At 31.5% G+C, this 24,218-nt stretch overlaps 2 protein-coding genes across 2 annotated transcripts; one reads left to right on the top strand and one right to left on the bottom strand.

The window, feature by feature from the left end:
• Positions 1 to 5,589: 5,589 nt before the first annotated feature.
• LOC114373970 (auxin transporter-like protein 5) lies at positions 5,590 to 10,658 on the top strand. The gene is made up of 8 exons (XM_028331548.1): positions 5,590 to 6,048; positions 6,206 to 6,391; positions 6,500 to 6,612; positions 6,859 to 7,042; positions 7,179 to 7,276; positions 8,785 to 8,992; positions 9,123 to 9,380; positions 10,130 to 10,658. The coding sequence occupies exons 1-8, from the start codon at positions 5,893 to 5,895 to the stop codon at positions 10,391 to 10,393; spliced, it is 1,467 nt and encodes a 488-aa protein (XP_028187349.1). The 5' UTR covers positions 5,590 to 5,892; the 3' UTR covers positions 10,394 to 10,658.
• Positions 10,659 to 18,706: 8,048 nt separating this feature from the next.
• LOC114375619 (cold shock protein 2-like) lies at positions 18,707 to 19,624 on the bottom strand. Its single transcript, XM_028333449.1, has one exon. It carries the CDS (start codon positions 19,553 to 19,555, stop codon positions 18,950 to 18,952), a length of 606 nt encoding a protein of 201 aa, XP_028189250.1. The 5' UTR covers positions 19,556 to 19,624; the 3' UTR covers positions 18,707 to 18,949.
• Positions 19,625 to 24,218: the final 4,594 nt, after the last annotated feature.

The raw sequence follows: 24,218 nt of genomic DNA, 5'->3' as shown, positions 1-24,218 counted from the left end.
CATCTAAAGCCTTTGTGGTACATGGTGTAATTTGTTTGCTTAAAGATTTGTGCTGATTAATTGGAAGCTGACTTGCTATATAAGATAATCAGGGATACTGTACATGTATATTTTTCTCATTTTCTTCTTTTATTATTTGGATGTTGTCTTGCTAAATTTTGATTAGCATATTCTTTTTTATTTTTGCATTTGATTTAGTGTTTCCTTTTTATTATAGTAGGTTATTATTTTCTATTTATTTCTTTTTTTATTTAGGTCCATCTCTTAACTTCAATGTGTGACTTTGCTTTTAAGTCTAACAAAAGAGAATAAGAAAGATAATTAATTTCAATTTTGAATTTTAAAAATCTAAGAATTAACATAAACCAAATTTTCAAACGAATTTTTTTAAGAGAAACGATTGTTATTATAGCATTGATCTTTGTTAATTAAAATTACTCATTTTTATATTTTAAGAATCTGCCAACTTGTTAATTAAAATTGTCCATTTTTAAATTTTTAAAAATCTACCAATTTTTTCAATTAAAACTCCCTATTTTTTTTTTAAAAAATAAGCAACCAAATTTATATCACTTAGATTATTACCAAAAAAAAATATATCACTTAGTTTTAATAAACACAACTGCCAATTAGTATAAGCCTTTTCAATTTCCGGCGATTTTTGTATCACTTAATTTCTGTATTTGATCTCCAAATGTTGGTAGAATTCTGAGAGGGTTAGTTCTTCAATTAACCAATTATTTTGCTTTGTTTTCAATTAAGAAGTGTCATGTAGCATAGACGAAAATATTTTATTTTTTTCCATTTTTTAATATGATCCTTTGGCAATCCCTGTTCTTCGTTTTTTCCTCTTTCGTTGGTAATTATATTTGCAGGATGAATGATCATTGTTAAGCACACATCTTGACATACCAATTATGTTGTGGATAAACTTAATTGCAGGTGTTAGTTAGGTGCTCGAGAGAATAATATGCAACTCTTTGATGCTTTACCCTCTGCAATTTTTTGATGTCTTCTTACGTGACCTTGCAGTTGTATTTTAGTTTTACTTAGCTTTTTGTTGCTGTTTTCTTCATTTGTATCAAAACAAGAATATTTATCTCCTTCTTCCAATCTAGCTGTGTATTGGTATATAAAGGATTGAATAATAAAATAGACTATATTAATTGCTTCAATCATGATATATTTTTTTTGCGAGCTTCAATCATACTGTATTGTAACAAGCACAATGGAGTTATATATGACACCTTATCCACAATTTAGACTATGTTGTTGCTATTTTTTTTATTTTTTTTTTGCTTAAATGAAAATAAAAATTAGTGTGAGTATCATTAAATTAGACTATGTTTCCAGTTTTTAGTATGAGTGTTGTACTAGGTTGTTTTGCATTCATGTGTATAGATAATATTTTTTTCTTATTATTAAATTTTTTAGTGTGTATTAAAATATTTATCATCCTACAATTAGCTAGGTAGTCGTGTAGATATGATTGGAATAAACACTATATATTTTTTTTGATGATTTTTTTATACATAAACACTTAAGAATAAACCTCTAAATAGTAGTTAATTAAAATATATTAAAAAACATGTACGTGATAGGAAAACTAGGCCAGGGTACTTATAAGATACAATAATCTCACCTCTTAAAATTATTTTAAAATTTAATATTATTTTAAAATAATTATTGTTAAATTCAACAAATTTTAATTATTTAGTAATCAACAATATGACGGTAAGAGAGATAAAAAAATTAAATACTTCAAAAGAAAAAGAAAACAAAAGTTAAAAAAATTATAAAAGGTATACATAATGTTAAAAACAATATGAAACAAAAACTAATAACTAAAATATTAGCGAGTAAATTTATATTTTGTCGACTCAATTGATTTATGTATAAAAGTGATTTCAAATGAGAAGGGATTTTATAATTGATATTTTTAAATTAAATTTAAAATTTTTATTTTCTTTATTAATGAAAAATATGATAACAAAATAAAAATGCGGATAAATGGCATATAGAAATACGGATACATCGCAATCGTTTCCGCGGTAAAACTATTCAAACTATTCTCATTCAGCGGTAAAAACTAAAAAGCACACATTTAATTACGAAATAATATCCAAGGACCAGGCCTGATGCCATGCATCAATTGCTAAGACAATTTGTTCGATCTTCACACAGTGCAAAAGAAGGCACTAAAGTGAAGCAAAAGTTCTGTTTTATGATAGGATTCTTTTGGTTACACTTACAGGAGAGGCCCAGGTCCAGCATGGATGCAAAAAAGAGGAGCTAGCATGATGGTGTTTGTGGATATATTACATCACACCAATTATATTGCATATGCTAACATAGACATGCATCTTTGCTACAAGGTTGACCACAATTGCATCAACAAGTAGTCAAGTACTAATGCTGCAATAGTAATCAACCACGTTATGCAATTGAATCACAAGTCAATGCAGGTTTTGCTGACTCATGCCTTCCAAAAGCCAAAAGTGCTAACGTCAATCTTTGATGATCAGCACTTGGTGAGGGAAACCCACCGTCAAAAATAGCACAACATGAAAGGCGATATGGATGCCAAAAAGGATTCAGTGTTGATCTACATATAAGGAGTTATAATCATTGCAGTACATAATCATGTCTAGAAGGAAATATAAAAGTAACTAACTCTTATGTTATGGTCAATTTTTCTCTTGTTTACTTTTCTAAGATAAATTAAATATAGCTTCAGATTTCATAGCCCTTCATATCGCTAGCTAGAGCACCATGCTTAAAATTGAGAGTGGATTTGATACATGATTATGGTATGATCATGTTCTACTCTAATATAAGCAAACTAAATGGTTAAACATCAGCATATACTCCTTTCCACACTTTAACCAAATTGAGCAATGGCTTTTGATTGCTCTTTCTATAGGTATGACTTCCAAAATATGTGGCAAGTTCACCACTAAATGGCATAGCATGCTACCAACTTTAGCAGGCATACTAGATACTAGATATCGTTAGTTGTTTGTTGACTCCGACAAATACAAGCATTCTGTTAGAACTTGAAATTCTGTTTCTGTTTCAACATTATCATTGAAATAAAAAAATGTAACTTTTCATCCATGGTCCCCTATCATAATTGTGGACCGTAATAAGATTCAACAACAACAAAACAAAAATTGTAACTAGCATGCCCGGTCTTAATTTAATCCAACCTTAAAAATAAAAACTGTATTTGTTCATGATTCCCTCTCTTGATTTGCTATTTATATCAATAGACATCATCACCAATCAATTAATTTGTTTCCGCTTAGTCTCTTTGACAGATTTTTTTCAAACAAAAATGACCCAAAATGTCACTAGTAAACATGCCCCTATTTGTCATATGGCCCATTAAGGTTAAGAGGCAGGTGTAACGTAAACATGAAGCAAAAATTTCATAACAAATAACACTATTCTTGGAAAACGGCTAGAGAAGAATCATAATTGAATCAGAAAATGGAATTGTTCCTAAACATCATTTTGCTTCGAAATTGCTTCAAAACGTGCAGAACAGACTGAATGTGCTAATTATGCAGATACCCACGTTAACCACCAATTCACCTGACAATGAAGGTCAGTAGAAATGTTAATTGGAAACAACATAACGAGGACATTTCCCCGCATGGGTAATTTAATACTACCATCAAGAGCTGATACTACTAATCAATGGAGTGCAAAGGTGCTGATTATGCTAATAAGAATATATTTGAACAAGCTAGAAGGTAGGTAATAGAATGAAGTTGGTCAAGGAGACACAAGTAATAGGGAATGTTTCTGGTCCCAGTGACTTGAAAGTGTGACTTAACATGGAGTGGAATGTGGGCTTCCAACATTCTTCATGAATATGTTTTGCTGCCCCCAAAACCTTGCGCTTTTTGGACCCTCAACTCATGCATGCTTTCCTTTTTATTTTAATTTCTCCCCTTAGTATGATCAGCAGCACCACTAGGTAAATGATATTCTTATCTTAATTCATAAAAAAGACAAACTCATCATGGTTTATCATCATGTGCGGAAGAAGAATAATCAGTGAGCTCTATAGCCAACTCATTTCAAATTTTTAAAAAAGACAAATATGAAGGCTGGTAACTTTTTCCTGCACTATTTGGACCACTGTCAGAAAATTTCATGACAATGAAAATGAGGGGTGAAGGAAAGGAGCCATTTTACCTACCAATGAAATATAATGTATTTCTATCTTGTTTTTAAAGGTTCTAAACTGTTGAATAAATATATGACAGAACTGAAGAAAGGGTTGGCTTTATTTGTTTGTTTTACTTGAAGGTAAAAAGTGATACTGTACTAAAAAAGAATAAGAAAATCTTAATGATAGCAATTAGAATAAGAAATTCCATCTTTTGGAGGAGGGTAAAAAACAGAGAGAATCTATAGGATTAAGATATCATACACAGAATATATATATATATATATATATATATATATATATATATATATATATATATATATAATTTTTTTTCTTTCTTTCTTTCAAGGAGACACTAGAGAATATTAGAGTACCAAAGAAAATCAAAATAAATATTAACAATTTAGAGGTGCAGCTTGGCAAGGGCACATGATCTAACAGTTCTATCAATGTTTTGTCTATGTATTTATCCCGTATCAATCCCCTATGCCATTATATTATTTATTATGCAAATGCAAATGTAAGCAAATAAATTGCATGTGGAATTATATGTTTTAATTGGAGTTTGAGCATGGAATTTTGTGGAAGGGATTCTCGAGTCTACAAATAGTTGGCCATGTGATAAAAGCAGCTTTCTTCGACTTGCAAAGCGACCACGCCCGTTTGGCTGCAATCATGTGGTCTAGTATGTTATTATTTCCTACACTTCTTCCCTTGCTTATTTCTTTTTTCATCCTTTTGTCCTCTCCAAAATTGACCTTGTTCTCGAACAGACTCGCTTTTGCTACGGCGTGTTAGCCCTTAGTATATTTTCCACATTCCAACACCATAACCAAAGGGATAAACATGTGCGCTAAAACTACTATCATTTTAGGACTAACCAAAGGTGTGAACAAGGTTGGTTGCAATTTCTTTTGCGCCTGCTATAAAACCATTCAACTTTGGCCAATGTAAGACCATTCAAAATAAAGGGTCAAACGTACTTTGATTCATGAACATTGGAGTAAAATTAAAATCGAATGTATAACACTATAACTAATTAGCTATAGTGTTGATTGAGCACTATCTTATATTGAAAAATAATTACAAAATGGCAAATTGAAGTTGGGTAGAGGAATTTTTGCAATTATCATTAGCTCGGGAAGCGAGAGGCCCGCTCGTGCGGACAAGCCATCACGCTTCCTAAGTAGATAGTAAAATATGTCATTTCAGAGCAATTTACTCATATTTAAATGAACTTTGTTCAGGACTCATGGCCCAAACCAAAACAAAGACGTGAGCATTAAGGTAAATAACAAAACTAAACTTGTAATTACAGAAAAGGACTCCAGAACCAAGGGATTTTTCGTCAAAGCACCTCCTCGGGAGTTTTTACTTTTAGTTCTTCAAAAAGTGGATTCACTCGCTTCCCAAAACCGCTCTCTACAATACCTTTCATACACAGTCTCTCTCTTTCTCAACCTTCGAGAACCCTTTTGTGTCCTGTCCTGTATATATACACCACCACTTCAACACTTCTCTCCATCCATTTTCCAACCTCAATCACCCAACACCTAGTATTATTATTCAATGCCTGAAACTCCCCCATCACTAGAAAGAAAAACATAACAAGTCACCATATAAAGGAGTTAGAGTCATTAATAGGAGTTAGTTTGAGACTTGAAAGACTGAAAAGAAACTGAAAGTGGTCCAACCTAGTTAGACAACAAAAAATGGCATCGGATAAGGTGGTGGAAACGGTCATAGCAGGGAACTACGTGGAAATGGAAACTGAAGGGAAGCCCAAGGACGTAAAAACCAAGCTATCAAGCTTGTTGTGGCATGGAGGTTCTGTTTATGATGCTTGGTTTAGCTGTGCTTCCAACCAGGTTGGTTTTAAGAACATATATAGCTGAATATCTTTTGTTCAATTTCATAGATCGAGTATCCAACATTATAAGCTTCTTTAATTTGTTTATATGTTGTTACTGTTATTATATATGGTTTTGTTGGAATCATGTTTATGTTATGTCCTTAACATGTCAGGTGGCCCAAGTGCTGCTTACGTTGCCATACTCATTCTCCCAACTGGGAATGCTTTCTGGCATACTTTTCCAAATCTTCTATGGTTTACTCGGAAGTTGGACAGCTTACCTCATTAGCATTCTCTACGTTGAATACAGAACAAGAAAAGAGAGAGAAAAAGTTAACTTCAGAAACCATGTCATCCAGGTTCAACTCACCAACATTAAGATAATTTAATTAGCTAACATACGTTCAAAGTAATTAAATTTTAACTTTGGTTGTCGTTTTATTCAAATAAATAAATAAATTATGCAGTGGTTTGAAGTTCTTGATGGACTCCTCGGGAAGCACTGGAGAAACGTGGGTTTGGCCTTTAACTGCACATTTCTTCTGTTTGGATCTGTTATACAATTGATAGCTTGTGCAAGGTACCTACTCCAACTTAATCTGGGTCCTCTGACCTTTCCTTTAACTCTTTCTTCATTGTTTATTTATTAGTTATAATTATAACTTATTGCTAAATAGGTAAATTCTTTATTAAAGTAATATAGTAGTAGTATATTTTATCTAAATTAAGACAAGGAACCAACATCACATGCATGTCCCATAATAACCTTACCTGCTGAAACAATTCATTGGGGTGTGAGTGTGAATTTTGTTTTAATGTTGTTCAGCAACATATATTACATAAATGACAACCTGGACAAGAGGACTTGGACTTACATCTTCGGAGCTTGCTGTGCCACCACTGTCTTTATTCCTTCCTTTCACAACTACAGAATCTGGTCCTTTTTGGGCCTCCTTATGACCACTTACACTGCTTGGTATCTCACAGTTGCCTCTCTCCTTCACGGTCAGGTAACAATAATAAATTTACAAACAGATACGTACTACTACATTATTATTATTATTACTGATATTCAATTATTAATTATATGCAATTGTAATTAATTTAGTAGTAATGCTATGCTTTTCCGATTGTTATTATGCTTAGATGGAAGGAGTTAAGCATTCGGGTCCGACCAAATTGGTTCTATATTTTACGGGGGCCACAAACATTCTCTACACATTCGGGGGACATGCTGTTACTGTGTAAGACAATCTCAGATATATATTCGTGTCTTTTACGTTTTCGCAAATTTGCCCATGTTTATTTCTCTCCACTTGGCCTTTGCCTTTGAACGAATAACTAGTTGCTAGTGTCTAATTAACATAATGCCAAAAGGGAAAGCGAAATAACAATGCAACAATTGGGCTTAACGTGACTCAACCTTGACTTCTAAGGACATAATCTGAAAATAGATCTAATTAATGACTTGTTTTAAAAATATATATATTATTTTTTATCAACATTTTTTCTATTATTATCTGAGAGTATAAAAAAAAAAACATTTGTGTTTGGTTTGGATATCTATATGTTGGAACCAGGATAATTTTGGACCAAATTCAAACTTTACACAAATGTTTTTTTTATATTCTCAAATAATAATACAGAAACAACTCATAAAAATAATAGAGAAAAGAAGAATTTAAGATAGGTTATTAATTAGATTTATATTCAGATTATGTCTACAGAAGTTAAAGTTGACTCCCAATTATTAAGTTCAATTGTAGTAATATATGCTGGGACTAGGATAATTATTAAGTGTAAATAACTTAAAAGTTATTATGATCTCCACATATATATTTACATTTGGTGTTTAAATTATTATTTTCTATAATAAAATAAAAAAAGTATACATTGAAATACAAATTAAAAATTATTTTTATTGTGTACACAAGTTTGCTGTGAAGAAAAGTGTGGGAAAAAAATAGTGTGCTTTACATTGTTTTCTTTCTGAAAAAACAGAACAGGAAATATCTTGCATTGCTAATTGATAATGGTAGTGCCCACCCCCAAAATACCCTTGATAGGCGTGGGAGGCAAAAAAAAGTGCCCCGTTTCTTTGTTATCTTTGAGTTTCTTTTTAGGTTGGAGAAAGCCAAGACTCTTTCTCTAAAATGTTTCTATGCTTTATTGCTTTTTATCATGAGAGGGACCCTCCCTGATAGATCCAGCTTTCCTCAGTGATTTCGGGTCTCTTCTCACAACTCAGCAAAATCAAACCTTCCGCCAACAAAATATTCCCCTCTCTTTTTTACCTTAGGAAAAATGGTATCTTTATCAGCGCCTTTATTCGTTATATGAAGAATTCTTCCTTCGTATTTATGTGATTGGCATTTTAGTAAATTCTTTTCATTTCAATTTAATTGTAACAAAGCATGTAGTATTTTTCAACCATTAGAAGGAATGAAGTAATACAAGATATAAGGGGTATAATAGGAACTTAGTTAACAAATATCACAAAAATCGAAACATTCATATATTTCTTAATTTTTGTCTCACACAAAAATGAATGAAGAGAATAAATACGATTTAGTTAAAGATAAAATCAAGAAGACCATAATTTATGAAGTCATGAAAATAAGAACTAAATTTATATAATTTAACCTTATTGTGGTGATATGCTGCTAATTAATTAGTTAATTTTGAGAGAAATGAAGTTGGCTAGCTAGTAATGAGACAAATATATTAATGAGAATTGTACTGGTAACACCAGGGAGATAATGCACGCGATGTGGAAGCCTCAAAAGTTCAAGGCCTTATACTTACTGGCAACCCTGTATGTGCTGACACTGACGCTTCCATCGGCAGCAGCAGTGTATTGGGCATTTGGAGACATGCTTCTAAATCACTCCAATGCTTTTGCTCTCCTTCCAAAATCACCCTTCCGTGACATGGCTGTCATTTTAATGCTCATCCACCAGGCAAGCAAGCATATATATATGCTATATATACAATTATTACATTACGATTAATAATATGCATGCTTGCATGCAGTTAATATATATACTCCATTGAATGATTAAATTAACTAATATTGGGATGGAATTGCAGTTTATAACATTCGGGTTTGCATGCACCCCATTATACTTCGTGTGGGAGAAAGCAATAGGGATGCACGAGTGCAAGAGCCTATGCAAGCGTGCATTGGTGAGATTACCAGTGGTGATCCCCATATGGTTCTTGGCCATCATATTCCCCTTCTTTGGTCCCATCAACTCCACCGTTGGCTCTCTCCTTGTCAGCTTCACCGTTTACATCATCCCCGCCCTCGCCCACATCTTCACCTTCAGATCACCCTCTTCCAGACAGGTATTATATATATCGCATCATTCATTTCTTCCTTCATTATATATATTACACTGTCTAATTTATTCCTTCAATATACTTAGTAAACATCAATACTTATTTTGTATAAATATTGTCCTTTGTACCTCATGGACTACTTTATTAACATCCCTCCTAGCTACTAGGCTACAATATTGTACTACTATACTTAAATTCGTTCATTCGTACGCTTCATTTATTACTTGTTGAGCAGCAAAAGAGAAAGTTAAACCAAGCAAGAAAAACAAAATTTATTTTAAGTAAACTTAAGAAGGACAAATAAAAAAAGTTGTTATTGTGGGTCATCCAATCTATGAAACATCACTGTCGGAACCAAATAGTTTGACTTAGCAGCACTGCACAGCTAGCAGTATTAGAATTTATTCCATTCATTGTTTGTTCTAAGTAATTTGCTCCCATAAATATTATTGCTTACTATTTGCTTTTACTGTGTCTAAAACCAACCACAAAGAAGAATACGGATATGAGGAAAGGAAAATTATGATTGTGAAGAGTTAGCGTATGGTCACCGTCTAGCGGACCAAACCCGGGATTTTCTCCATAACCAATCATTTTCTTATATTCTAGCTTTATCGATATGATCTACATTTTTTAATTAACCAAAATTCATATAACGTAATGACAAATGCATAAATATTGGAGTACACAAGAGAATATTAATGTATTTGTATAGTAGTATTGATGGATTAATTTTTGAACGTGGCGTTATGCAGAATGCAGTGGAACAACCTCCCAAATTTGTTGGAAGATGGGTGGGAACCTTTATTATCAACACTTTTGTGGTGGTGTGGGTCCTAGTCGTAGGATTTGGATTTGGAGGGTGGGCCAGCATGGTGAACTTCATACGCCAGATTGACACATTTGGACTCTTCACAAAGTGTTACCAATGCCCTCCACCGCTTCTACCACCTATGCCGCCGCATCAGCTCAACGCCACCGCGCCTTCGCCACTTCACCACCCTCATCATGCACACTAAGGATTGCACTCTTTAAAGTTCAAATTGAGACCCATCTATGAAGCCGCACCCTAGGCTCTTTGGTGAAATTATTAACGGTGCAATACATGTCATTGTTACGTTGAGAATGATAAATTTGTAATGTATTGGCCGTGTCATAATTAAACATATAATGTATTCTTCAATTATCTTTCTCTTTATAGCCTTAAGGTAGTTTTGAGCACTTTGTCATGGTCAGGTATCATAAGAAGAAAAAAGAAAATAAAACGATAAGGTTTATGATGAATTTGCACAAAGTTTGTTTGGTTTTAGACCAATTAATTCAACATATTTATTATTCGGTCATCTTTACATTCTTATAGCTACTAAGCTTATAATATTTTTCTCTTTTAAGAAATATACATTTCTCAAAAACAAAGTAATTATACAAATTATTTACAATGACAAAATAATTGTTTTTATAATAAAAAATATTCTTATTAAAAGAACTAGAATATAGTTGGAAATCAATTTAAATAATTATACGATACTACTGCAATAATATAATAAGTTTAATATACATGCATGTCATATGAAACTCTTTGATTCGTTGAATTTTGTAAGCGAAAATCCAAGACATATATGTCACTGGTACGGATAATCCACATACCATGCTAAAGAACTAAGCTTTGCAAATGCCAACATAAGTCAGACGCGAGAAAACCAAGTTACAAGAGAGAATATCTAAAAAAGCCTGTTCATGTAGAATGAAAACAAGAAATTCTACCCATCTAAAGAAACAGATGCAGAAGCAGATTCTATCAACCAAAATGTGAAATTAAAGTCATTTTAGGAAAATCATAATTTCGCTAGAATAAAATGTTTACAAAATTAACTGACAAACTGACAGTTAAAGCCAATGCTCAGTGTCCTCGAAAATGCAAAACGAATAATAAAACTCATCTACTTTTTTCCTATACATCCAGGCCTGGTAAAGTAAAGGTGCATGGACACGGCTCTTGAAAATGATTAGAGATAAATAAAAGATGTGAATAACGTCCACAGATGAAATAAAAAAGTTTCAATACCCAGCTCAAGCATTTTGCAAACAGCTTTTCATTAGCTACATTCCGCCATCGCAATCATTATGCACTAGTCTACTTGCACAACTTTTACCCATATATAGTGTGCTAACTAGAGCATTTTCACAAACAGCAGACGATGATAGTAGATTACACACATTAAGATAAAACTTAGATTTAGTAATTATAAATGTTGTTAATATTATTCTTATAATAAAATTGATAATTTATCTCAATAACCATTACTTTCATTTCGATGACATTAATGATTAACAAAAAGAAATTCCAGTTTTGATTAACACAATGAAATATAGTAATATAAAAAAATTAAATAAATGTTTGTCATTATTTAAATATTTCATGATAAAATAAGATATTTAGTTCGTTATTTGAGAAATTATGAGAATGAGAAGTAGTTTATTGAACAATAAATGAGTGCGTTCAATCTAATATTTCAAATTGGAAGGAAAGAGAAATGGTATTCATTAGAATAGAATATATTTAATCCAACTTTACTCCATATACATTTTATATTAAAGCATTTACATCAAGATAACTAATAATACTTCATTTCATTTTCATCAACAACTTAATCATAAATTTTGCCAACGGCTGACAATTTGCCTGGAATAGATTCATAGTGTGAAAAATTCAATTAATTTTTTATAATGAAGATGATGTGACAAATAATTACTTCTAATGTGACAATTTGTCTGGAACAGATTCATAGTGTGAAAAATTCAATTAATTTTTTATAATGAAGATGTTCTAATGTGTTTATCATGAGTTTTGTAGGGTACAATCAATTATAGGGGTGTTGGGGACTTGATTTTGATTGATTTTGGTTAAATTTAGGATCCAATTCAATCAAATTTAATCAATTTAGTTTGATTTAATTTTTCATATTTTTATTTGAAACTTAACCTAACCCAACTTATTCATGAATAGTTTGGTTAGGTGGATTATGCATTAAAATTTGATCTTTTTTATTTAGAATTATTTTATATCATTATTCATCCAAATATCCAATACAATTAACACAATTGATCAAATGTAAAGTAATAAAATTGATTCATTTAATATCATCAATATAATATTCTAAAATAGACTAATAAAAATTAAAATAAAATATTTTTCAATAAGATTTATTATAATAGTATAAATCACAATTATTTATTACAAACTAATTTCTAACAATAAGTTTTGTTGCAATCAGATTTATTGTATTCAGATTTGTTGAAATAAATGAACAAAATATAATCTATTAATATTATAAATATAGTAGAAAAAATAAATATAAAAAAGATTAAACAAACAACATACCTAAAAATAATACATTAAGAAATTCCAACAGTAGTAGTTTCAGCACTTGCGATTTTAACATTTGGAGTCCCAATATTAACCGTATTTAAAGTCAAACCAAACAACTTTACAAAATTTGATTGGTTTAGATAGGTTCAGTCTGGATTTAATTGGATTTATAAATTTAAACTCATGACTCAACCCATAAATAAACGATTTTGATCAGATTCGATTTTAACTCAAATATATAAATGACCCAACTCAAACGGGTTGATCAAGTAGGATTCATAGGTGACTCTTACCCGTACACACTCCTAATCAATTATGTGTTATCCAATCAAAGTAACTTTTTTAGGATAATTACGAGTAGAATATTGGAGAGAAAAAAACAAAGACACAAATTTATATAGCAACAAATAAGATTTAGTGTGGATTTAGTTTGCTTTAGAGAATTTATTTTTAGGCAAAATCCATTTTTTCATGATTAATTAGTTTCATATGTAAAAGTTTTAAAATTGATTTTGGGTATATAATTAATTTTTAGTTTAAATAACTTTGAATAATTTTTTTCGTTGAATTTTACTCTTAAATTAATTTTATAATAAAAACATCTAAATATAAATTACATTACATTACTTCAATTTTAATCAAAATTAATTTCACATAATCAATTTGTTCAAAACCATTTTACCAAAAGTTGATCCAAATAGACACCTAACTTATAAGCCATCACGTAATAAAGTTCAAGCACAATACTTTTGTGGTTGTTAAAATCTGAATTTTGCTAGACTGATCGAAAAGTTTCCAAAATTGAAGTGACAAAAGCAAAAGGAAGCCCTCATGTTCCATGTCCTCGGAAATGAACCAGCTCCCTTTTTTCTTGTACAACAATGAGTGAGCAGGCTTGAAAATTATTAGGATGAAATAAAGATATAAAGTTGAGCTTAGACAGGAGAACTATAGTTCCAGAATCCAGAGCATCTTTTCCTTTCCACCTTGTTTCCCAGTCTCTTTTTCAATGAGCCGCAGAGAGCTGAGTTGATGCCAAATCAAACAAAACCAACACAATCAAATAACAAAAGCAAGCAATAGCATATACATCTGCTGTTAAACGTACATATTGAACAACTTTGCCAAAAAAAATAAGGCTGCTTCAGACTGTTGTAATTGACACTACACATTACATGATACATGTATTCATGTAATGTAACATATATATGCAGAGATCGAGTTGGGTTGGGAATCTAATAATTATCTTTATCTAGTGGAATAAATTAAACAGTGACAATGCGATCTATAATCTATCTAAAGTAAACAGACCTTTCATTCGAGTTCTGAGATCACATGCAGCTTTTTTATTTATACTAATAATATAACAGACATGCAAAACCCGGCAAAGAACGAAACTAGTAGAACAATAAGTTAGAACCATAATAAAAGCTCATCAACTTTTCAGTTAAAGGTCATCTTCTCTAATTGGTTTAACTGGCTCTCCTTTTCTTTCCCAGACAGAAGAAGATCAATGATGCGTGCTGTCAACTTTGGAGACATGCTCGTTTATTCGTTTTAGTTTCTTTCATTTTATCATATTTTCTTTCTTTCATTCATTGATCATTGTGAATGTGAATGTTACCTTTCCTCTTAAAAGAAAAGTTATCCACTTTATCTACTTTTCATTGAATGAAATAAGACAAGAGTAACGCGAGCGAGCTATTCATTCTTCTTGGAACTCGAAACCTTTTGCATAGATTGAACGCCAACGTATCAAGCTTGCAAATTTGACACAGAGAATCTCTTCCTCTCTACTACCCAGGCAGGCTTCAATGATTTGTGAATATGCCAATGAATATGAGAAGCGCTAAAGTGAAAAAAGAAAATTAAATCAACACATTATATACTATCATGATGGGAAGTCGAAAAATTATTCAAAGCAAGAGTAGACAGAAATAAAAACTTCATAAAACTTATTAAAAATTCAAATCATGAACAACAACATCTAATCACAGAAATAGCACCTTGTTGGCTTGTTCAATTTTACGTTTTCCTTTTTTTTTAACATTTATAGAGAAGTACTGTGAATATAATATTATTATTATTATTGCTTTTATTATTTTTATACAAATATTTAATAATCACAAAAAAATGAAAAGAAGATTAAAATTTGGTAACTATTTATAAAAATGGAAAAAAAAAGTAAACAAGTCCTGTATAGGTCAGATATACTTTTCAGATATGAAATTGAATGTTTTCATAATTAGGATAATAAGAAAGAAAAATAAAATACTTTTTAATATATATTTTTCCTGTTTTTAAATATAATTTTTACTATTAAATGAAATATATTAAAAATTATAAAACTTTTGTGAATCTTGTTTCTTATTTAATGAGTTGTACACATAATTTTGTATTTTTAATATAAAAAAAATCTAGTTTTAATAATTTTGCAAGTCTTGTTTTTCTGATTTAAATAATTTTTTTAGGAGATTATTTAAATTAAATTAATAGTACACCTTTAGAGCTGACTCAAACTTTCAATTTTATAAATGGGTTCACCTTGAAAAAAAAAACTTATAGATAATTTCAGAATCAATCTACGGTTTATTTTTCCTATATAGTGTGATAATTCTCACTTTTTAAAGTGTTTTTCCCATTATCAATTGTATTCTTTTGGGGTATGTTATCAACTCCAATTAGACAATGTACCATAGAAAAAAAAAATCAAAGAGATTAATTATAACGTAGTGTCATATAGTGTAAGAATTTTGATATTTGGTAGGAAACGGAATTATACGAATTCATCTGGCATGCATAAAGAAAGAAGAGTGGAAATTATTATTATCTATAGTATTTTTCAAAAAGAGTATTGTCTATAGTATAATTGATGAGCTAACGATCAAAATTATAAAGAGAATTGAAAAACTACATCTTCATTCAAAACCTTTAAGACATTACGGATATAGGTCTTATATTTTATACATTTTTCATTTATTCATTTCCTATTCAATCCAAGATAATAATAATAGTAGCAATTTTGTCTTTTTCTTCTTGTTAATTTTTTTTTTCTATCACGTTTTTCTTTTAAAAAAAATTGTTATTTAAAAATATTTCAAATAAAAATTTCCAACCATCAACTATGTGGATCAACAAGTGCGGAATGATTCTAATGTGATCTTAAATTTTAAGTCTTGAGTACATATGTGTTAAATATTTGTACAAAATTTTCCCATCCATAGGAGTTTTATCCAATTTGAAAATATTTATAATAAAAAATTAGTCTATATCTAAAATAAAGCTTTCGGGTTAGAAACTAAGAATAAAAGGAGAGCAAAATTTGCCATCAATTCAACCCACTCCCTTTCACGTTTTAGAGAGCGTTTGTTTTGCTTTAAGGTATAATACTGCGTTAAATCATGTTGTAACCACTTTTTTGAGAACGAAAGATAACCAGTAGTACCTTATTTAAAACTTTAAACATGAAAATATTACATTGTCGTATTCATATTGTTGAAAATAAAATTTTTAATATGTAAGACAAACATTGTTTTAAAGATTAGAGTAAGGTGGACAGGAAACGGAAAGAATGGTGACCGGGTTTAGAACACTTATAAAGATGAACTGGGGCGCAACACGCCCGCATACAATAAGATTCATAGCCTATGTGAATTGATAACTTTGGGTGGCTTCAAGCTAAGATTTCATGAACCTAATCCACGATGCAGGCTAGTATTCTAAATGGGACCTAGTTAATAATTTATTTATTTATCTACTGTGAAACACAATAATTCTTATTTTTGAATAAAATTATTGTTTCAAAAGTATGCTTGAATCAATATAGAGAGTGTTACTATGGTAGCCTGATTTAAAAGGGATATTCTATTTCTTGTTCTTGAGCCAAAATTTGGGTCTTGCCGTCAACGTGTTTTGAATTTTTTGACAGGATGACCTAACAAATTAATGATTATGTTGATCTAATATATAGGTAAAATACATAAATTTAAGTATTAATTATAATTATCTAAATTTAAAAAAAAAAACTGAAACCAAAAGTAAAAAAATAATATATATATATATATATATAATTAAAAAATGATAGCAAAATAGAACTGTATTATACAAAAATAATAAAATGAAGCAGAAGAATATATTACAATTCAACAGCAATCATTGGTTAGAATACACTAATAATATAGAGCTTTATTTCAATGCTATTTAATTATAAAATGTCATTTATAATAAAACTAATTTATTTTATAATAACTAATATTTTACATGTGAATTACACACACAAAAATGTTTTTTTTTTCTTTTCAATCAAAATGCACAATAAATAAATAAAATTGAGCATAGAGAATATATTGTAGTTATAGTAAAAGAAATTAAATTGCAATATATTGTTATTTTTATGTTGATAATTTCAAAAAAATATTGAAATTTAATTTAGAGAGAGAGAAAAAGTGATAGATAAAAATAAAATAAAAAAGTAATTTGAGATTATTAAAAAAATTGTTTTGATTAGTGGTAAGAATAATGTGTGAAATGCATCCCCAAGTAGGAAAAAGAAAGAATATTGAGAATATATAGATGAGAGAATGAGAAAAGTGAGAGTGTCACTCCCTAAATCTTCATTGAGGTATCCTAAATAGAATGATCTAAATGTTAGGCAAAAGATAAGGAAAATCTCCCATTTGGAGAATGCGACTAAGCAATGGTGTCATCCCCATGTGTTAATCTTGGAGGGATAGTTGCCATGATCCTGCAAAAGATATGAGAAGCCAGGGAGTTAGAGATGTTCTGGACGTCCCATTCACCATTCTCAAAGGCCACGTAAATGATCTTCCACAATGACTCCTCTTTAGATATAAACTAATAGCGTGATTCAACAAAACACCTTCTTGATTTAGGAGCCATTCATCAATCCAAAACCTCATAGTAGCCCTATTCCCAATACTCCACGTAATGAAGGCTTCGAATTTGCTCCACAGTGCAGAGATGCCTCTCCATCAAGTAGAGGCATTTGTCACCCCGTTCATTTGAGGAATAATGTGTTTACCATAGTCATACTTCCTGTGTAAGACCTTAACCCACAGTTTATCCTTGGAGGAATAATGAGCTTCTCCAGCTTAGGTGCATTGTGAAAGACTAAAAAGAGTACCCATTCAGATTCTCCACATCCGGTGGTGGATTGTGGAACAAATTCAGATTCTCCACACATCCGGTGCATTGGGGAACGAATATCCAATTAGGTTACAACTTGCAATGGCCCTTCAATGTGCCAATAGTTCTTACAGAATTCCCAAACACTATTCTGTTTCAAATTTTCAGCTCTACCGTGAGGTCAACAAGAATGAAAGTCTTTCAATATTGCTAGGAGTGCCAATGATCCCTTATTGGAAGCTTGTAGTCTCTAGTAATAACAATTTTAATCCCATACCATTCCAAATCATTCTACTTTCTATATTTCGATCTACTGTTTTATTCTTTAACATCCATCCAAATATATGCTAAACTATTTTTAAATAAAAAAATAATGACATTTCATACAACTAATGAACACTCTGATTGCGAGGGTCTAATAAGCCATTAAAATTCGAAGGACAAACAAAAACGTAATGCCCCAAGCATCCAACGTAATTTTGGGCAAATCACCATTACAAAAATCCATTCAAATATTTTATAGATTTGCACGCTTGGAAAATGCTGTAAAAAATTGATTAGATTGGAAGAGTGCTGTTGCTGCAGCCCCTGCACGCAGAAAATTCAGTCATGATTTACTTGGGGGTTTGTGCATTTCTTGTAAACAGAGATGTATAATGACAGTGATATAACCTATAGTCACAAGGATGGACGGTTCTAACCAATTAATAAATTCTAATATAAAAAATTAAAAACACCACAACTCAAGAAGAGCAAGGTATACCGCATCAAAAATCACACTTGAACCCTAATTATGCCATTCAATATTTAAAACAAATTACCACAGAAACTGATAACAATCATCCAATTCATTATAGCAAAATGTAGGTCCAAACAGATTTTGTTTGCAGATTGTAACGATAACACAGAAACTTTCATTTAAATAACCAAAAAAAAGAAAAATCTCACGCATCTACTTATAAGAAGCCACAGCTTTGACAGAAACCATTAAAATCCCTACAACATGTTAAAGTAAAAACTTAAAACAATCCGCATAACATAAACCACCATAACAGTAATTTCAACGAGCACTTGATGGGCAATCTCTGGCGAAATGCCCAGACTCTCCACAGCTGTAGCAGCTTCCTCCGCCGCCACCACCTCCTCCACCACCACCGTACCTCCCGCCACCGCCGCCTCCATACCTGCCACCACCACCACCGCCTCCGCCGTACCTGTCTCCACCGCCTCCTTGGCTGCAGTCCCTAGCCAGATGTCCCGATTCACCGCAGTTGTAGCAAGCCCCGCCACCACCGCCTCGCCCGCCACCACCGTAGCCACCGCCTCCACCATAGCCACCGCCACCACCGTAGCCGCCGCCACCGCCATATCCACCTCCACCACCTCCTCGTCCCCCGCCATAGCTTCGGCCACCATCACCGCCGCGTCTGGTTCCCTGGACGCTGGCGCCGTCGGGGCCAGTGACATCAACAGCCTTGGCGCGTCCGTCAGATTCAGATTCAATAGCGAACTCAACGGACTCTCCTTCAGCTAGGCTTCGGAAACCGTCAGATTTGATCTGAGATTGGTGAACGAAGAGTTCCTCGCTGCCATCGTCAGGGGTTATGAATCCAAACCCCTTCTGATCGTTGAACCACTTCACCTTCCCAGAAACCCTACCACTCATCTTGCGCCTCTTTTTTCTTTCTCTTACAAACCCTTCTTTTCACTCTGTTCGGGGTTACGGCGCAGGGGAAGGGTTCTTTATATAACTATTTTTTTTTATTGGGCTTTTTTCGTTGTGGGCCACGGGTTCTCTATATTCAAACTGACTATTAGAATTCTGTTGACCAAAAAACAAAAAACTGACTATAAGGAGGAGCTGATCACGTGGTTGGGGGATGATACCTTTATCCATAACGCGTATGGGCCGTTCGAATCTCCTTTCATTGTTAGTGGAGTGGTCAACATCTTTTCTTTCTTTAATTTTTCATTTTCTATAGTAACTTGTAGCTGTATTTTTTTTTTCATTAATTTTATGTCTCCATTTTCTCACTTTTCCCTAAAATATCTTCCACTACTATACGGTTACGAGATGCCAGCACAAGATTATTATTGAAAATGAAAATAGACTCACAATTTTTTTGCTTCACCGGCCAATTCAACTGTTAAATAAAAATTCAATTCCTTTTTTACAAATAAATATTTTGAATACATTTATATTTGTTTAATAAAAAATCCAATAAATACTGTTGAATATTTTGAATAAAAATTCAAATCTTAAGTAATCTATATTTATTATTTATGGAGTTTCTGACTCTATTTGAGGATTTTGATTTTTATTTGCTAATTACTTGAATACTGAAGAAAAAAAAAACACGTAACAAACCCAATTTGCATTCTACAACGAAAACGAAAATAAAGTACTGTAAAAAATAACTGATGGAAAATTAATGCATTCTTAGATTATTTGGTATGAGAAATAAAAAATAAAAATTGAAAAAAAAGGTAAAAAATATTTATTTATTTGATTGGAAGTTTGGATCATAAGAGAAGCAAAAATTTATAGTCCTAAAAAAACATGAGTTAAATAAGTATAATACTAATTTTATTTTTGTGCTTTATTTTATTGTTTTTTATATATTGAATAAAATAACATATATCATTAGTCATTTTATTAAGGCACTTTGGTGAGTAAGATATGAGAAGAAAGAATAAGATAACTATCATATTCTTGGTATAATCTATGTTGTTTGTTTCTTACTCTATCTTTTGAGAGGAAAGTTAGGTTGGAATCTTAATGATAAACTCTTTTAGCATTATAATAATTTTTATAAATATATAATCATTTGATAAAATAGACTTAAATATGTTTTTTTAATATATATTTAATTTCTGTATTTTTTATTAATAAATTTTTGTTTTACATTGAATTCTAATAAAATAATGATTTTGTATTTGTTCATTAATAGTTTGTTTTAATTTCTGATGAATTAATAAATTTTGTGTTTACTCATCGAAAAAAAAATCACTTGAAATTAGTTAGGACTAAAATAAAATTCATTAATTTATCAATGAGTAAAATAAAATTTGTTAATTTATCATAAACTAAAGCAAATATCAAGAATGAAAAAAAAAATTATAAGGTACTAATGTAAAAAAAATTATAAGATGATAAATGCAAAATTTGAGTATTAATTATAGATCAAAAATATATTTAAGCAAAAAAAAATATACAATAATTTTGATACATAAATTAAATTATATTTATACTAGATGGGTATCCAGCCAGCCAAAGGACTCGACACTTAACTAAAAAATATGAGAGCTCAACATGTCACGATTATTTTAGGGACTCAGTATTCGCCCAACAGAATACCTATCCGGTAGCCAAAAGGTTGAGACACCCTTCCAACTCAATATAGCAAAATTATGAAGACATACTAACGAGGAGTTGGGAAACCATTAATAGCATAACCATGATTAAGAATGGATTAACTAAAATGGTAATCACGTACAAAGTTTATAAGTCCAAGTCTTGTTACGGTATGTATAAATAGGTGTGAGATTCTTGAGGTAAAACCATTGATGGTTCTCATTTATTATCCATAGTAATAACTTTATGCTTAAAACTTACTTCAGCGATAGGGTGTCTTTTGCAAATATTTATCCTCGAGAGAAAAAAAAAGGGAGAACTAAGGAAAGAAGTTTTGGAGCCAAGATCATTAAGGGAAAAATGTTACCCTATTGCCCCTAAGCAAGAACATTTTGAAGCCCACTATGAGGCCTAAGTAAAATTTATTCTACTACCTCATATATTATGTACTCAGATAAGAATCAACATGAACAATGCAGAAGGCACCCATTGTAGGGCTTATGTCAAACTTATCCTACAGCCTTATAAATAATGGTTACACTTGGACAAGAAAGAACACAAAGAACGAGTAGAGCTTTCAACAAATGCACCGACAACACATACAAGAGATTTCAACACTCCATTAGGAGAATACATAGTTGAGAAGCATGAATCCTTCAACTCTATGTCCTCCTGATGGCTAGTCAGCCATGTGCACGATGGATCATAACATCATACTAGTTAGGGCTAGCAAAATGGTTGTGCCAAGTTGGTATGTGCCAACCCATCGAGTCACGGATTAACAATATTGCTTTGAGGTTGTCACTTCCTGTGGACACTTATTTTATGTTTAATGAATATGTTTTACCTTTTAAAAAAATAAAAATTTTAATTTTAATTTATAAATTATATTAATAAGTTACTATATTTTATTTAAAATTTGTTATATATTACTAATTGGGTCAGCCCGACTCGAGTTCATTTGGTCAGTCGAGCAAAATGGACTAGGCCAAAAAAAAGACTTATTTCTATTTGGGTTGGCTTTTGTTGAGCCTACTTTGGCCCTAATTACGAGCCAGATTCATTTTGTGAACCCTAATACTAGTGTCCAACAACAAACACAAAGGTTGTTTGTTGCCACCACCCCACCGACACCGACACCTTTTTGCTCCCAATATTTTGAAAGTCATTTTGCCTACAAACTAGAAAAGCCTTACCTTGGATGTATATGATGGCTTTATCATTTTGGACGAGCACATTGATGCATATGTGACACAGGTGAGCTTGTATACAATTGAAGATGCAATTATGTGTCATGTGTTCCCCACTTAATTGAAAGGCCAAGCTCTTCATTGGTTTGCCCAACTCCTTTCAAACTCTAGTAAAGTATTTTGAATCCTTAGCATCTCAGTTTGGTATTCAGTTTACAATCAGTGGATCCTATTGTTAGTCGTTATTTACGACTAATTTTTGTATTGAATAGTTACATAAAATTAACATATTTCCTCTAGTTTGTGATTCTTTTTGTATGAATTGTACATATTTTCATGTTTAGTTTGATTTCGTATAGTAGATACTCTCATTTTGTGAATTAATGTTGAAATCACTTCAGTTTCAGGCCAAAAGAAAAGAAGGTTCAAGTAGTTGGTGTCTCGCTAAGCAAGACATATGCGCTTAGCGAGTGACATCCGCTAAGCAAGGCATGTAACTCACTTAGCATGCTAGGAAACCCTAGAAGAGGATCAGAAAGCGCACCGCTCAGCGCGCCCAGCTTACTAAGCCAAATTTCACTTACTCTTGCTTAGCGAGTCAGTCTCGTCTTTTTGGATCAAAGAGAGCATTAAAAGAGAAGAAATAAGATAACTACTATGTAATTTAAGTGCAAAAACCAAGTATGTATAACAGTTATCAACCTGACAGTGGTAATGCATCATTTGATTACAACCCTATGACTGACGCTATTGCTAATAGACATTGTAAACAACATGCCACAACACACAAATGACCTTAAACGAAGGGCCGCTAAATATATGCAAAGGGAGCAGTTGGTCGATTACCAAAATCAGGTGAGAACTAAAACATTAGCAAGAAATAATGAAATTGAAAATAAAGTTTCAGAAACGGAAGGGATGGACTATCCAAGGAGCAAACACCTTCATTACACCAACATACTCCACATAATAACAGTTGGACCTGCATAATTGAACAAGTTCTTACAATCGAGATATTGACAATACCAAAATGTGCAAAAACTTTGCCAAAACTGAAGAACTCAACTGAAGAATGCACGACTCTAAAATATAAGATTGAAGGTCTTAAAAAAAACAAACAGTTAAATGACTTCATTTGCAAACCTAATAAAACTAAAATAATCATCCTATTATTTTATTTGATTGCCATAATTACGTATTTCTTCAAATATTATGTATTTTTTCACATAACACTTGCTTCATAATCATTCAAACTTCATGTTGACTTTCCCTTAACATGTAACCATTACATGTAAGCTTTGTCAAATGTCATTTTTTCACTGATTCGCCGATAAGTGCAATCCAATCGCGAGGAATAGATTCAAAAGTGTATCAAGGTGGGAGGGGGACAATTTTTTTTACACAATTATTTAAACATCTAACTTCTAATAAATGATTATTCAATAGATAATAAAATTTAAAAATATTTATTATTAATGTTATGTATAAAATAAGAGATGTGATCTACTACTATAAAAATTAAGTAAATATCAACTCAAAAATATATTTTTCTTATATATTTTCCTTTATTAGTTTTTTTAATCTTTATTTTATTTTTTCCCAATATAAAGAGTCCCAAGGGAGGAAGGGGCAAATGCCCTTGCTTGTTCCCCCAAACTCATCCCTCCCAATCATGTCATGTGAAATTTTCTACAAAGAAGGTTTCGGGGTCTTTCTCCCTCCAAGTGAAAAATTCCAATGACTATATATAGGAGATTCAAATCCTGTAATTTTTATACATTTAT

The sequence above is a fragment of the Glycine soja genome, chromosome 11, assembly GCF_004193775.1.
Source record: "Glycine soja cultivar W05 chromosome 11, ASM419377v2, whole genome shotgun sequence".
In the NCBI taxonomy this organism is placed as follows: Eukaryota; Viridiplantae; Streptophyta; class Magnoliopsida; order Fabales; family Fabaceae; genus Glycine; species Glycine soja.
The sequence above is the reverse complement of the archived record's forward strand: the minus strand, read 5'-3'. Positions and strand labels throughout refer to the sequence as shown.

What these genes read in the sequence shown, in the direction of transcription:
- LOC114373970 (XM_028331548.1), top strand. Translation starts at nt 5,893, where the DNA reads ATGGCATCGGATAAGGTGGTGGAAACGGTCATAGCAGGGAACTACGTG. An exon ending in CCTCTCTCCTTCACGGTCAG is followed by an intron (nt 7,043 to 7,178) that starts GTAACAATAATA and finishes TATTATGCTTAG; the next exon opens with ATGGAAGGAGTTAAGCATTC. An exon ending in GATCACCCTCTTCCAGACAG is followed by an intron (nt 9,381 to 10,129) that starts GTATTATATATA and finishes GGCGTTATGCAG; the next exon opens with AATGCAGTGGAACAACCTCC.
- LOC114375619 (XM_028333449.1), bottom strand. Translation starts at nt 19,555, where the DNA reads ATGAGTGGTAGGGTTTCTGGGAAGGTGAAGTGGTTCAACGATCAGAAG.